The 15,246-nt window shown below is 55.8% G+C and overlaps 1 protein-coding gene across 1 annotated transcript; it reads right to left on the bottom strand.

The window, feature by feature from the left end:
• Positions 1 to 402: 402 nt before the first annotated feature.
• PNMA6E (PNMA family member 6E) lies at positions 403 to 7,153 on the bottom strand. The gene is made up of 3 exons (XM_039219270.1): positions 7,065 to 7,153; positions 3,595 to 4,010; positions 403 to 3,028 (listed from the first exon to the last, which is right to left on the bottom strand). Exons 2-3 carry the CDS (start codon positions 3,998 to 4,000, stop codon positions 1,716 to 1,718), a joined length of 1,719 nt encoding a protein of 572 aa, XP_039075201.1. The 5' UTR covers positions 4,001 to 4,010; positions 7,065 to 7,153; the 3' UTR covers positions 403 to 1,715.
• Positions 7,154 to 15,246: the final 8,093 nt, after the last annotated feature.

Raw genomic sequence — 15,246 nt, forward strand, 5'->3', positions numbered from 1 at the left:
TTAATGCTGGCTCTGTCACCAAGGATGCTATAGGCTTTGGAGACATGACAGCTCTTGGTTGAATGGTCCCACTCCATGCATCACACACCTTAAACAATACTCAGTCCCAGGAACTGGAAGCCAGTGACCCCTCAGCCTGGTAGGGAAAAAAACAGGACTACACCCACTCAATTTCAAAGGGAAAAGGACCATCCCAAGATGAGAACCAATGGAACCCCAAAACTTTGTAATTCACCTATCAAATACAAGAAAGGCCCTGATCATATCCTAGTTTTCCTGGCAAACTGCCTACCCTAGCTTCTCACTGGAGAAGCCTCCCATAGGTGAACAAGAATTTTTTTCTGGCCCCCTCTCCCAACCCCAGGTGACCCTTCCCTCGCCCACCCATAGCAGAGGCAAGACTCAGCTGAAACATTCAATGAACTTTATTGAACATAAACACTTAGTGAAGAGAGGGAGTGACAACACAGACAGAAACGTCTAACGGCCACTACAGCCCACAGGTCACGGCACCCCTCCTCTCGGGGCCCCAAACGGGGTGCCAGTCTTCCCCCCAACACCGTGGCCCTCCTGCCATAGTCTCCCCTCCTGAGGGCCCCACGATCGGCCTCTGGCCAGGATGACGGGCGCTGGCCATGGACCCTCACTCCAGGGCACCCTCCCCTCTGGCCGACACGCTGGGGCCTGGGCCTGGCCTAGGGCCTGCTCAGGACAGTCACAAGACTCTGGAAAACGCAGCAGGGGACACGCGGACAAGCCAAAGAAACGGAGTCACAAGTGACAAGAGAGTGGCACATCGGAGCGCGGTTTTGGTGGAGACTCCCGCAGGCCACCTCTGTCCTTGGTCCAGTTCTTCCTTCCTGAGGTCACGGGGTGAGCACCAGCCGCGCCGCGCCCTCCTCCGTCCTTCCCTTCCCGCCGTCTCCTGGGACTGGGCTCCAGAGGCCTCCGGGGCGGGGTGGGGGCGGCTGCTCAGATAAGAACACGCGCATACACACACACACACCTCCCCAAGAACAAGCAGCGGCTGGCCTAAATCTACACCAAGAAAGCAGATAGATGTTGAGCTCACGACACTGCACGAGAGCGAGCAGAGCCTGGGCTCGCGCTGAAGCTCGTGGCACGCACCCGGGCTGAGAGGTGGCTGCTGCCTTAGGCCAGGACACCCACCGCGGGCTCCTGCACACCTCGGGGCTCTGCACGGGAATGGTAGCTAGCGTGTGTGTAGGGGGAGCAGGGGGAGCGCCACTTGACACGGGGGGTCACTAAGGGGCCTACAGAGACACAAGTGGGCTTCCCAGAACATGGAGCAACGTGCTCCAGGGGTCAGTGAGCGAGCGACCTCCTCTTGGGAGGCCCGAGGGGCTGGCACCCTTGAGACGGCCCCTAACATCTCCCAGGCCAGGGTGGGTGGCAGACATTTTCAGGTGCCCCTCGCAGAGGCTAGGGCCAGCCACGCAGGGGTGTTTCCCAGGCTGGCTGCCTGAACTGGCAGCGTTTGGGGCTGGCGCTGGGTGTGGAGCTGCCATGGGAGGGGGCACCTGTCCCTGCCCCGTCTCGCATCAAGTATGGTCGTCCTGGTCCGCTGGGAGGGCCGACGGTGGCGGCTGGGGTGCCCTGGGAAGGTGGGGTCCTGGGAATTTGGGCTCGGTGGGTTGTTCCCTCCATGTGGGGTGAGGCTGCTGCCCTGGCGTGGCCTCCCCCTGCCTCTGAGCCTATTTGCCCGAGGAGGACTTGGGGGAGCTCATCCCCCCAGCCCCATCCTCGTTTCCCGACTCCTCCGGGATGGGCGTGAGCCCCTCCTCCAGGGGCTCCCCAGCCTCCTGGGCTCCTGCCTGAGCGAGGCCCTCTGGCTCACAGCCAGGACCTCCTGGGCCCTCCCTGGAAGTGCTGCCCCTCTGGGTAGGGCCGGGGCCCCCAGGCGCCTCTGAGGGTCTTGCCTGACCTGGGCCCGCAGAGGTGGGAGCATTTTCATCTTCCTGAGTGGCAGGGAAGCGCTTGGGGGCCTCCTCGGGGGCAGGGGCTGCCCTGGCAGCATCACGGGTTTCAGGAGCGGCCGCAGAGGCTTCGGCAGTGCCAGGAACCGCCTCGCTGGCCCCTAGGTTGGCCAGGGCAGCCTGGGAAGCACCTTTGCTGGCCGGGGGCGCCCAGGCAGCGGCCGCCCAGGCAGCGGCCGGGCCCCCAGTGCCCGCACAGGCCCCTTCTTCCACCTGGAACTGCTCGCTCCTAGCCGAGGTGGCCTCCCACGCCTCGGTCTCCCGAATGAGCCGCAGCATGCCCGTGAAGCCAGGCGGTCTCCGGTCCAGCCGCATCCTCTTCAGCTTGACCTGGAGCATCTCGTTGGGGCGGGCCCGCATCAGCACCTGCTGGGTGCGGAGCTGGTCTGCAGTGGCGGGATGGATGGCGCCACTCTCCACGGCCGACTGCAGCAGGCCTTCCAGGCGCATCACATAGGCACGGAGGGTCTCCTGGGGCAGCTGGGCACAGGTCAGGAACTTCAGGCGTGCGGTCATGCGGGTGTCCCTGTCCCCAAACACCTGGATCAGTGCGGCCAGGCAATCCTGCACAGGGGTGTCGGGATTCTCTGCCAGGAGGCCGCACACCAGATCCCGCGCGGGGCCGTCCAAGCTCTCCACCAGCCGCCTCCGCCTCTCCCTTTCTGATACGTGGCACCACAGATAGAGCATGTCGCCGGTGTGATCCAGCCAGCTCTCAAAGGACCCTTCCTCTCGGTCTGGCTCTTCCAGCCCAGAGAAGGTTCTCAGGCCCACATAGGCCATACTTTCCAGCACAGGCTGCCAGGCCAGGCGCCAGTGCTGGGTCCAGGATCCTGCCGTTTCGATGGCTCCTGCCACACCCACGCCTCCTTCCGCACCTGAAGGCCCTGCCTCACCTGCAGCTCCTGCCATACTCACAGATCCCGTCACCCCTGCAATTCCCGTGTCACCAGCAGCTCCCTCCTCATCGGACTCTCTGGCTTCACCTTCAGCCCCGGCCTGGCCTGCAGCCCCTTCCGCGCCTCCATCTCCTGCCTCACCCCCGGGCCCTTCCCCTCCTGCGGCTCCTGCCTCACCCCCGGGCCCTTCCCCTCCTGCGGCTCCTGCCTCACCCCCGTTCCCTTCCCCTCCTGCGGCTCCTGCCTCACCCCTGTGCCCTTCCTCACGTCCATCTCCTGCCTCACCCCCCGCTTCTGCCGCACCTGCCTGGCCAAACCCTGCTTGCCTCTGGGCCTGTGCAGGGAAACTGGGTCTATCCTGTGACTCTGACTCTGGGGCCTGGGGCAGGAAGACCACAGTCCAGGGCCCTCCCTTGCCTGGTATTTGTTGGGGGATCAAACTTCGGTTTAAATACTGAGGAAACTCGACCAAAGCAACCCTGGATCCGAGCTCCTTTCTGAAAACCTTGCCCAGCACTCGGTGTGTGCCCAGGGGCCGTAGCGCAGCCTGCACGGCCTCCTGGAATTCCTGGTCCTCACAGTCGTCGGGAATGCCCAGGATGAGCAGCGAGCGTTGCTCANCCCTCCTGCGGCTCCTGCCTCACCCCCGTGCCCTTCCCCTCCTGCGGCTCCTGCCTCACCCCTGTGCCCTTCCTCACGTCCATCTCCTGCCTCACCCCCCGCTTCTGCCGCACCTGCCTGGCCAAACCCTGCTTGCCTCTGGGCCTGTGCAGGGAAACTGGGTCTATCCTGTGACTCTGACTCTGGGGCCTGGGGCAGGAAGACCACAGTCCAGGGCCCTCCCTTGCCTGGTATTTGTTGGGGGATCAAACTTCGGTTTAAATACTGAGGAAACTCGACCAAAGCAACCCTGGATCCGAGCTCCTTTCTGAAAACCTTGCCCAGCACTCGGTGTGTGCCCAGGGGCCGTAGCGCAGCCTGCACGGCCTCCTGGAATTCCTGGTCCTCACAGTCGTCGGGAATGCCCAGGATGAGCAGCGAGCGTTGCTCATTCACGCCCATCCACCTGCACCAGTCACGCAGCATTGCCAGTGCCGTCGCCATTGCTGAGAACCTGAGGGCGGAGAGAAATGATTGGAGAGGGGCACACAGACTGTCAGAGTGTGAGCCTCAGCCCGTGACTGCAAAGGGGTGAAAGGCATGTTCATAGCACACAGTCCACTCCACCACACAGCCACAGCCCCGTGCTCTGCACGGTGGTGGCCTGTTGTGCCTCTCCTCCTGCTTTGTTTGATTTTTCAAACCTTTTTGATACTATATGAATCTATTTACTAGATATAGAGCTAGTCACATTTTCTCTTTTTTTCTGGTATCACTTTTAGGAAGTTGCTTTTTCTTTCCAAGGAATATGTCAAGGTTTCAAATTTTTGATGTAAATTTTTCCTAACATACCCTCCCTTCTCTTTTTAATATGTGTCTGATCTATAGCGACAACCCTCTTTCATTCCTGATATCGGTAGTGTTCCTTTCCTTTTTTGTTGATTAGTCTCAATAGGGCTTTATCAGTTTTGTTTCTCTTTAAAAAAAATTTGGGGGGCACCTGGGTGGCTCAGTCAGTTAAGCCTCTGACTTCGACTCAGGTCACGAACTCATGAGTCAGGTTCATGAGTTCAAGCCCCATGTCGGGCTCTGTGCTGACAGACAGCATAGAGCCTGGAGCCTGCTTCAGATTCTGTGTCTCCATCTCTCTCTGCCCCTCCCCCTCTCCTTTTCTCCCTCCCTCTCTCTCAAAAATAATAAACATTAAAAGAGTTTTTTAATTTTTAAGTTTATTTATTTATTTCTGAGTGACAGAGTGAGACAAAGAGAGAGAGAGAGAGCTGGGGAGGGGCAGGGAGACAGAGAGAATCCCAAGCAGGTTCCGCACTGTCAGCATGGAGCCCAGTGTGGGACTTGAATTCACAAACTGTGTGATCATGACCTGAGCCAAAACCAAGAGTTGGAGACTTAACCCAGTGAACCACCCAGGCTCCCCTTGTTTCTCTCTAAAATTTTTTTTAAACCCAACATACGGCTTTGTTCAATGTCTCTATAATTTGCTTTCTTTTAAAAAAAAATTTTTTTTTACTGTTTATTTTTGAGAGAGATACAGCACAAGTGGGAGAGGGTAGAGAGAAGGCGACACAATCTGAAGCAGGCTCCAGGCTCTGAGCTGTCAGCACAGATCCCAATGCGAGCCACGAACCCAAGAACCATGAGATCATGACCTGAGCCAAAGTTGGACGTTTAACTGACTGAGCTACCCAGGTGCCCCTATAATTTGCTTTCTATTACTCATTTCTTCTCTTAGCTATAGTATTTCTTCAGTCAGCTCATTTTGCATTTACTTATTTTTCTTTTTATAGTTTCTTTAAATGGACCATTAGATCATTGACTTTATGCCCTTTTTCTTTTTTAATGTAAGTATTTAGAAAAATACATTTTCTTCTAATTGCTTCTTTGGCTGCCTCCCACTAATTTCAGTAAGTTGGGGGGTTTTTATTTTTCAGTTTAAAATATTTTCTAAGTTCCTTCATGCTTTCTTCTTTGAGCCATGGGTTTCCAATACTTAAAAGTGTTATCCTTAATAATTTTAAATAAAATTCCCCTGTGACCAGAGAACTTATTATGCAAAAGCACAATACTTTAAAATCTATGGAGACTTTTCTATGGCCCAACATACAATGTATCTGCGTGATTTTACAAAGCACCTTTGTAAAGAATATATTTTCTGTGGAGGACAAGGGCTTGCCCCTCCCACTGCGGGGATCCTTATTCCATCCCCCACAGAGGCTCCGAAGCCCCTCAAGAACCCTCCCATGGCCTCTGGCAGTGGCGGTACCCTGCAGAGCACCCCCTCCCCGCACCCAGGCCCAATGCTTTAGGCGCACAGCAAAGCGTCCTCAGTACCGCGCCCCACCGGCGGGCAGCGCACTTCCAGTCCCCGGAAGCGGAAGCGGGGCGCCCTGGCATGCTTACACACTAGCCTTCCTCTCCGTGCCTCCTCCCAGCCGCTACCCCTCCTTCCCCTGCTCTCCACACCGGCAGGCAGGCGGTCACCCTCCGCCGTGGCCCCCGCGTCCTCGCCTGCACTCGCTTGGTCGTTAGCCATCCCCTACGGCCTCCCCACACCAAGGAGTCCTCCCACTGGCGCCTGCTGGCAGGGGCCCTTCCGTCCCCAACCCAGAGCAGGAGCCCCCCAACTTCTTGCCAGGGGCAGTTGGCGCCCTTCTTTCCCGCTCCCCCTTCCACCGCCACACAGCTGGGTAGCTCCCCCGACGCCTCCCCATCCTCCCTCACCTCAGCAGGGCGCCCTTCCCCCTCCGCCCCTCCCCAGAGTAACCGTTAGCCCTCCCACCGCGTCTGGGGCACCGGGTGCCCTTCCTCTCCTGCACCCCCCACACCTGTGGCCAGTAGCTCTCTCCCCCTGGCCCCTGAAGTTGGCCGCCACCCTCCCAGCGGCCAACCTGCCGTCTCACCACCCCACCTGGGAATCGTTCCCGCCCCTCCCTCCTCCCGGAGCCGCCGGCAGTGCTCCCCTCAAGCCTCCAGCCTCTGGCACGCGGGAGCCTTCCTTAGCCCCCACCGGAGCGCCCTCCAGACCCCCCCCCTCAGCCGGCAAGCCTCCTCTCAGCCTCCGACGCCACGGAACCCTTCCCTCAGCCGCCCAACCTTTGCCCCAGAGCCCCCCCCCCCCACGCCCCGCTCCCACACGCCCACGTGCTTCGGCGTTAGTTCTCCCCTCAGACGTCTCCTCACCCGGGAGCCCTCCCCACCGGTCCCTCATGCGAGCCCTCCGTTCCCGTCCCCGGGCCCCCACGCGGGCCCTCTGTTCCGGCCCCCCCCCCACGAGCCCTCTCTTCAGGGCCCCCGGCCCCCCACGCGGGCCCTCTGTTCCGGCCCCCCCCCCACGAGCCCTCTCTTCAGGGCCCCCGGCCCCCCACGCGGGCCCTCTGTTCCGGCCCCCGGGCGCCCCGGTTCCCCATGCACGCCCGGTGTTCGCGCCCTCCGGTCCCCCATACGAGCCCTCTGTTCCCGCCACCCTCTCACCCACCCCGGCTCCCCGCCCGGGCAGCTGCCGGCGCCTCCGAAGTCCCGGCCCCGGCAAGGCCCGTGCCCAGAGCCTCACCTGCTCCCGCTCGGTGGCCGCTGACTCCGCGCTCCCGCTCAGAAGGGTCTGAAGAAGTCGCCTCAGCCTCACAGCCGGAAACCGTGTGACCGACTCTCCCAAGCACTCGGTGAAAAGGCCGCGTGGGCTCCCAGCTATCCCAGAAGCCCCCAGGCGAAGAAGCGAGAAAGTTCTCGGCGGTGCGTGCTTTACGGAGCAAATGATTGGCCGGGGAGAGCACGTGAGGAGGCGAAATGTTACTGTAGCGACTGGCCCGCGCGAGGGGTCCGGGGCCCGCTGTTCCCAGGCTCCGAGCCTCCGGAAGCAAAAGCCCGGGCAAGTTGACTTTCCACCAGAACGACGGCCGGTCAACAGGCGGCGGAGTCGGAACGGGTGGACTTGCAGGTGGAGAGCTCGTTGTGGCAAATTGGTCAGATTTTCTTTAGTTTGTTTTCTATTGTGCTTGGGAAGGTCACAAAGATGTTCTATATTTTTATTGATTCTTTAGCCGGCTGTATCAATTGCTGAGGCAGAAGTATGAAAAATCTCCACCTATAATTGTGGGAAAGTCTGGTTTTCTTTTTATTCTGCCAACTTTCATTTCATATATTTTGCAGCTCTTTTATTGGGTGCAAGTACATTTATAAATTCTGTGTTCCTGATTAATTGACGCTTATATCTTTATTACTTTTTATGTCAGGCGATAGTCTTTGTCTTTGAATATATTTTCTCTAATATATTTAAATATATATATATATACATATCTCTATATTAGATAGATCTCTAATATAGCCATTCCCACCTCCCTTGGGCTTACTATTTGCAGGGTATATAATTTGGGATTCTCTTACTATCAACATATCTAAGTCTTGAATTTTAAATTGCATCTCTTGTAGACAGCAAAATCCTTGCTCCTTCTTCATTCTGACAATCTGCGCCTTGCAATTGCAGTGTTTAACCTGTTAACATTGAGTATAGTTTTTGAACGGTTGGATTTAGATGTATCCTCTTACTGTCTGTCTTAGTCTGTTCCTGAGGCTGCTATGACAAAATATTTATTTCTCACAGTTCTGGAGTCTGGGAAGTCCAAGATCAAGGCACTGGCAAATCGTGTGTTGGGTGAGAGCCCACTTTCCGGTTAACAGACAGCCATCTTCTCACCATGTCCACAGAAGTGGGTGAGGGACCTGTCTGGAGCCTCTCTTAAAATGGCACTACTCCCATTCAAGGGCTCCTCCCCATGACCTAATCACCTCCCAAAGTCGCCACCTCCTAATGCACTGGGATTAGGATTTAACATGTGAATTTGGGGCAGGACGCAAACATTCAGTCTGTGGCACTGTCTGTCCATCCATTTTTGTTCCTATGTTCTCCTTTTCCTGCCTGAGATCATCAATTATTTAAAATTCCACCTTAATTTATCTATTGCTTTTTTAGGCAATTATCATTCTGCATTGTTTTATAGTGGTTGCTCTAGAAACTATAATATCTACCCTTAACTGTTCACTTGTCTACTTGCAGTTAATATTGTACCACTTTACATAAACGTAAGAACCTTTCCACTATATAGATTTATTCACTCTCTGCCTCATCCCTTATGCTGCAGTTGCTATATGTGTTATGTCTCCCTCTATTATAAACCCTGCAATAGGCTATTATAATTTTTACTTCGAATAGTCATACGTATTATAACGATATTAAGAGCAAATGAGTATTCTTTAATATTTGCCTACATGTTTACCATTTCTGGTGTTCTTCATCTCTAACCAGATATCAAATTTTCCCTCTACTATCACGTTTCTTTAGATTGAAAGACTTCCTTTATTATTTCTGTTAGTGCAAGTCTGTTGATAAATCCCGTAGCTTTCATTTATCTCAAAAGGTCCTTATTTCACCTTCGTCTCTAAAGAATCTCTTTCCCGGGTCTAGGTAGAGAATTCCGAGTTGAAAGTCGTTTGTTGTGGTTGTTGTCGTTCGGCACTTTATAATGTTGTTGAACTGACTCCTGCGTCCATTGTTTCTGATGAGAACTCAGTGGCGTTCTTGTTAGTGTTCTCCTATATGGAGTGCTTCATCTAATTCTGACTGCTTTCAAGGTTTTCTCCTTATCCCTTGTTTTCAGTAATCTATGATTCTACTACATGTGGTTTTTCTTTGTACTTCTTCTCCTTTGGGTTCACAGAACTTCTTGAATCTAAATTGTGTCCATCTCCAAATTTTGAAAATGTCGGTCATTATTTCTTTAAGTGGTTTTTCTTCCCCATTCTCTCTTTTCCCTCCTGGGATCCCAAAAACACGTGTTAAACCTTTTCATGCTGTTTCACAGATCACTGAGGTTCTATTCTTTTCTTTCCTGTGTAAAATCTTTTTTCCTCTCAGTTTCTTAGAATGGATCATTTCTACTGATCTTTTTCCAATGAGTAATATGAAGCGTCTAAATACTCATAACTATTAACAAGCACCAATGCTAATAAAAAGGATGGTGCAAGAGGAGCCAATAAAGAATTGTGTAAAGACCTGTCAAGTTCCAAGAGCACATGGCAACCAGGGCAGGGAGCACCTACCACAGTGGGAGGTCACGCAGCCTCTGCAGAAACCTGGTCCATCATAGTTCTTACCTACACACAACAGAAGCAGACTTGCTGCTGGACGCACAAAGGCAATTAGCTGAAGGATGGCAGGTGTCCTTCGGTGTTTGGGGAGGGCGGGAGATCCAGGCTTGGGGCCTTTGCAGAGAGGAACAAGGGTCTGAATGGCACTGCAGTGCTGGGCTAGTGACGGCACCTCTGAAGCTCCCTCCCCAGACTGGGCACAGACGCTGGTTTGTGCCACTAATGTAAGACACACGCGCTGTTGTGAGAACCACAGCTGCCGCTGCTCCTCGAGGAACAGATCTTACTGCCCCTGCTGCCACTCGCCTACCCTAATGGAATATGTGTGGCCCCTGCTTCTTCCCATCTCCGGCCCCGGATTCAGTTGGCAGCAGGTGCATCTGATTGGTGGGGCCAGGTCATGTACCCATGCCCTAGCTGCAAGGGAAGCTGAGAGAATACAGACCTGGCATTTTCTGCTCCTTTTTCTGGGAGGTGGGCTTCACATCAGCTGAGGGAAATGCATGTGTAAAGGTCCTGGGGCTGAAAGAAATACGATGAGTATCAGACTGAAAGAAGACCAGGGTGGCTGGAGCAGAGACAAAGAGAGAGAGACAGGGGTGCGGGTGGGTGGGTGGGAGGGGGATGCCATGCACTGAGGCTGGAGAGAACAGATCATACAGTCTTCGTGGGCCTTAGGGAGAGGTTGGTTTTTACCTAAAGGAGTTGGAAACCCACTGAAAAGTTTGAAGCCACTTCAAGTACAAGTGTACTCATGTGTATGTGACATGATCACAGCATATTTCCAGGCGCTGTAGCTGGGTTTCTTTTGGAAGAATTATGAGGGGAGGGAACGAAGTGGATGCAAAAAGCCTACTGAGGGGCAGTTGGGGCTTTCCCATGAAAGATGATGGTGGCCCGAACACTAGTGGTGGCAGTGTCATTGAACTGATAGGGCAGATTTAATAGACCTAAAACACATGAAGAACTAAGCAGACACCATGAATAATTGGGTGTGGAAGGTGGACAAGGGACACATTCTCAATTTCTGGCCTTTGACATGGGGATTCCAATCACTGTGGCTGGGGACTCAGGAAGAGCACCAGCCTGGGTAGAAAATCATGAGTTGAATTTTGAACATGTGAGTTGGAAGCATCCAAGGGGAGATGTCTAGAATGCAGCTGGATATAAGGGATAGGGACTCTGAGGAGAGGTCTGGGCTGGGGACAGACTGTGGCATTATGGAAAGCTCCAGGTGGTCCAGGGATAAATCCACGTATAGACATGTCTCACCTGCCCCTCCTCCCAAGTGTAGACATAGGCCTGGGGATGGGCCGCGGGCGGAAACAGGCGGTGGGGAGCAAGGCACAGCTGGTCCAGTTTGGCCTAGGCTGAGTAGCTGTCCGAAGCTGCTGGAAGGTGAGTTTCTCCTCCACCATGACATCTTGGAAAAGCTAGATAGTTCTCTCAGGTCCCTATGATTACTGATCCGTCTGGCCACAGCCCCTGTCACCCAAAGGAATGCCTGGAGACAGGGCAATGCTGGCTGCCCACCCCCCCCCCAGCAGCCATTCCCCCTTTCTTCTTTGCTCTGAGGACCCTCTTTTTGTTTAAGTGTCTGTCCCTCCCCCACGCAGCTCAGGATATGGTAACACCCCACCCCCAAATCCAGAGGCAGATCTGATTGGTCCAAGGCCAGCTGCGCATGGCATTCCTAGGGCAACTATTAGTGATCTGGGCAGCCCATCACCCAAATGGCCCAGCAGGGTAGAAGGAAAGGATTCACATCTTGTCTGAGGAGGAGGTCTTCCCTTTCTTTGGGCCGGATCAAGGAAGCATGTGGTCCCAATTGCTCCTAACAGACCTTCCCCAGCACACAGAGAGCAGCCGGACTCCAGAGCCAAGACTTGATGCTAGAAAGAGGCTGGGTCTTGGGGCAGTGTAGCACCTAGGGACACATAGTGGGGGGGGGGGCATCAAGGGACAGGGGTAGGCACACTGGGAAGGTCAGTGAAGGGAGAGGGTGGCCACATTAGGAGGGACAGTTGAGGGACAGTGGTAGCGACACTGAGGAGGGACAGTGGTGGCCACACTGAGGAAGGATAGCAAAGGAACAGTGTTGGCTCCCCTCTGGGAAACCCAGGGGCCAGAGCAGCAACTGCAGTCATCAGAGAAGCCCCAGCTCCACCTGAGCTTCAGGTCCACAAAAGCCAAGGTGGGCTGTTTGGAAGAGAGGGGTTTGCTCCCTCCCGGCACCCAAGCCCAGCACCACTGCCCCCACCGTCCTCGCTATGAGCGCCCCATCAAACCTCAGGGACTCCAAGGCTATGAGGACTGGCCCCACATGTGACATAACATCTTCCACCGCATGAGCCACTCGGTGTTCTGACCCTTGAGCAGGGTAAGGGTAAGGAGCAGCCCACGTGACCTGGAGCCCTGATCGCCACGCACATTCCCAGCTACTGCACGCCCCAGGGCTCCTGTCTCCCAGGAGTACAGTTTGGACAGCCCCCTCCTCCACCCACAGGCTCCACTCCATCCATCATGCTACCTTCACCACAGGGGTGCAGAGGTGCGGGGACCTGCGTTGAAACACCTCCTGTTGTCCATCTGTCCACAAACAAACTCCCCTCACATGTCAATCCTAGGCTCTGTCCATGACCCTCGGTTAGTGTCTGGGGCTGGGGGACACCACTCAAGGCTCTGCACATACCCCAGACCGCCTTCCTCCATGAATGGGCTGGCAGAGCAAGTCAACCACAGTGTAGGTGACATAGGGGCTTGGGGGGGGGGGAGCATCCGGGCACCACCCAGGGCCAGCCACCTGCAAATTTGTCCCATGGCCTCCTTGGGCCTGGCCTTCCTACACCTGGCTCGGACCCCTCCCTCCCTAGTGAGAAGTTTACTCACTTCCCACTGATGACTTGGATTACCCTGGACTTCTTCTTCAGTCCCCTTCCCCACTGGGGTCCCTGCGACCTGCTGCAGCGTGGTCAAATCTGGGGCTTGCTGCCCTCAGGGCACTGTCTGCTGCCTGCAGTGGGTGAGGCTGCCTCTCTCAAGGAAGATTCAGTCTCCTCCCACAGTCAGGGGGTGCAGATGGGAGGAGAGATGGAGCAGGAAGGCCCTGTGCAGATAGATCTCTGTTGGAGCTGACGGGTGCATCCATGGGCATTTGTTAGATTAATCTCTCTGGGCTTGGCATGTGTTTGAGATTCTTCGTAATAAAAAAAAAATTGAAAAACTTCTAGAGGGGAGATTTTTCTCCTGATACAATTATGGGTTTATCAGTTTCTCTTTGTAAGTCTATCACTTCTGCTTTAGGCATGCTGGTGCTCTCCGGAACTAACTGTAGTAATGCCACCGTGACCACCTACATGATAACCCAAAAGAGTTGAAGACAATTACGCGGGGTCTCTCTCTTCTGTTTTGATAGCCCTGTGACAACTCGTCTACAGGGGACGCTGGGATGCACTCCCAGAACCTGCTCCCGGCCTGTGGTTCCCACTCCCCTCCTTCCATAAAGGTTGAATGTTCCAGGCCAAAGGAGCTACCTTATCTGAGTCTGCCCCCTCCACCATCCCATTACTACTGGTTGGTGTGGGGCAGAAAGGCTCAGCCCCTTTCCCTCAGCACGCTCAGCCCGTTCCCCCGGGTATGAGTTTTCCGGGGCTGCTGCGATAAATTCCCACAAGCCAGGTGGCGAATATCTACGGGAATGTATGCCCTCATGGCTCTGGAGGTCAGAAGCCCAAACTTAAGGTGTCAGCAGGGCTGCACTCCTTCCAGAGTTGGGAGTGGGGGAGTGCCTTCCTTGCCTCTTCCGGTTTTGTGGGGCGCTAAGCATTCCTGGACTTGTGGCCGCACCCCTCCATCCTCCGCCCACACCTCCATGTGGGCTTCTCTCCATGTGTCTCTTCTGTCTCTTACAAGGACCCATGTCATTGGATTTAGGGCACACCTGGAGAACCCGGGATGACCTCAAGTTTACTTCATCACACCTGCAAAGACCCTTTTTCCAAAAAAGAGGTCACAGTCACAGATTCCAAGAGTTAGGATGTGACACATCTTCTTAGGGGCCACCATGCACCCAACTAGACCTCAGGAGCCCAGGCCCAGGCTTGCCCAGCCAGTCTCCCTGTGAAAGGACAAGATGGAGCATCAGAGCCCACAGCGAAGGACCACAGGGGACTCCTCTGCCTCTGTTCCAGGGAAGGGCCCCCCAAGCTGTGCTGCACTTGGTCTTCTGCGAGCCCTGCTCCCTGCAGCCAGAAGCACCTTAAGTGAGTGTCCCAGCTCTCCCCCTAAGCCAGGGGCAAGTAGCTGCCTTCCGGAGAGCATGGGCATGCTGAAGGCCTCTCACTGCACACCAGGGCTCTCCTGGCCCGGGCCCAGGGCCGTTTGACAAAAAGAGGTGAATGGGCTCTGGTTTTGTAAGGAGGGGTACAGCTCAGAGGCAGAGAGGGTGTCACCTTATACTCAATTCCCAGCCTGCCGCCCTCACCTGGCGGGATGGTGGGTGAGACATGCTGTAGGCGGTTCTTCCTTGTTGCTTTTCTTTGACAGCCTTTTTCATGGTCCTGACCTCAAGTAACTCATTATCAGCGGAGCATGTGTCCCTAGGCAGCCCTAGATCTCAATCCAGATTCTGCCCCATGGATGGTGACCTGTAGGAAAATGGAGACCCCAGTGCCCAACCTGCAGACCAGCTCAATGGTCACGGAAAGGTCTAGGGGGCAGGGGCGGCGGATGGAAAACGGGTGTAGCTCTTCACCTCCTGCTATTCTCTTGCCCTCATCTGTCTGCACACGGACCTCCCCTAGGTGACCCCTCAGTGCACCCCGTTTTCTCATCTTTGCCCTCCTGGCTTAAGTGCGTCGGTCTCTTACTGGGTGTCCCCACAGCGTCCCATGGATGCCAAATGGATGAACAAATGGCTGGACGGACATAAAACTCCGGGGTCTGACCCATGGGAAGTGCTCAGCCAATGCTGCCCCTCCCCTGGCCCCTTGGGGGACCGTGGCGGGCTGCCCACTGCTACTTAAGTCCTCAGTGCAGCCCAGATGAGAAGCAGAAGTGCCCCAGAGAGCGCTGGCAATCAGGCCAGAACCCCCGTGGGGCGCGCTGGGACCCGTGCCGGCCGAGCCGCCCTCCCGCTGCGACGCGCATGCTCCATGCCCCCCACCCCCCGCGCTGGGTTCCCACGCCGCCGCCGCCCCGGCCCCGCCCGCTCCCAGCCCGCGTCCCGGCCCCGCTCGTCGGCTCTAGACAGACGACAATGGACGGCCTAGCAGAACGCGCCTCCTGAGAGTGGCGCCCAGGGACCAGGTCGAGAGCGGGCGGGGAATACCGTCATCTCCTGGGGCCGCTGTCCCGGAGGGCTTCTCGGAGGCGGCAGCCTTGGCCTCTCGGGCCTGCCGGGGGCGGGGTGTGGAGGACGGACAGCCCTGCGGCCAACAGAGTCCCAGTACTCTGGCCTGGCAGGGCTGTGGTGGCCCCGGGAGGGGGGGGGCGGCGGGCGGGGGAGGGGGCGTCTCGGCAGGTGGCGAGGGGGCGAGGGAGAGGGCCCTCGGGAAAGCAGCGTGTGTTTATTGACTGCGGTTCGCCTCTGA

Source organism: Hyaena hyaena, unplaced genomic scaffold (assembly GCF_003009895.1).
Source record: "Hyaena hyaena isolate Hyena2069 unplaced genomic scaffold, ASM300989v1 scaffold_808, whole genome shotgun sequence".
Lineage (NCBI taxonomy): Eukaryota > Metazoa > Chordata > Mammalia > Carnivora > Hyaenidae > Hyaena > Hyaena hyaena.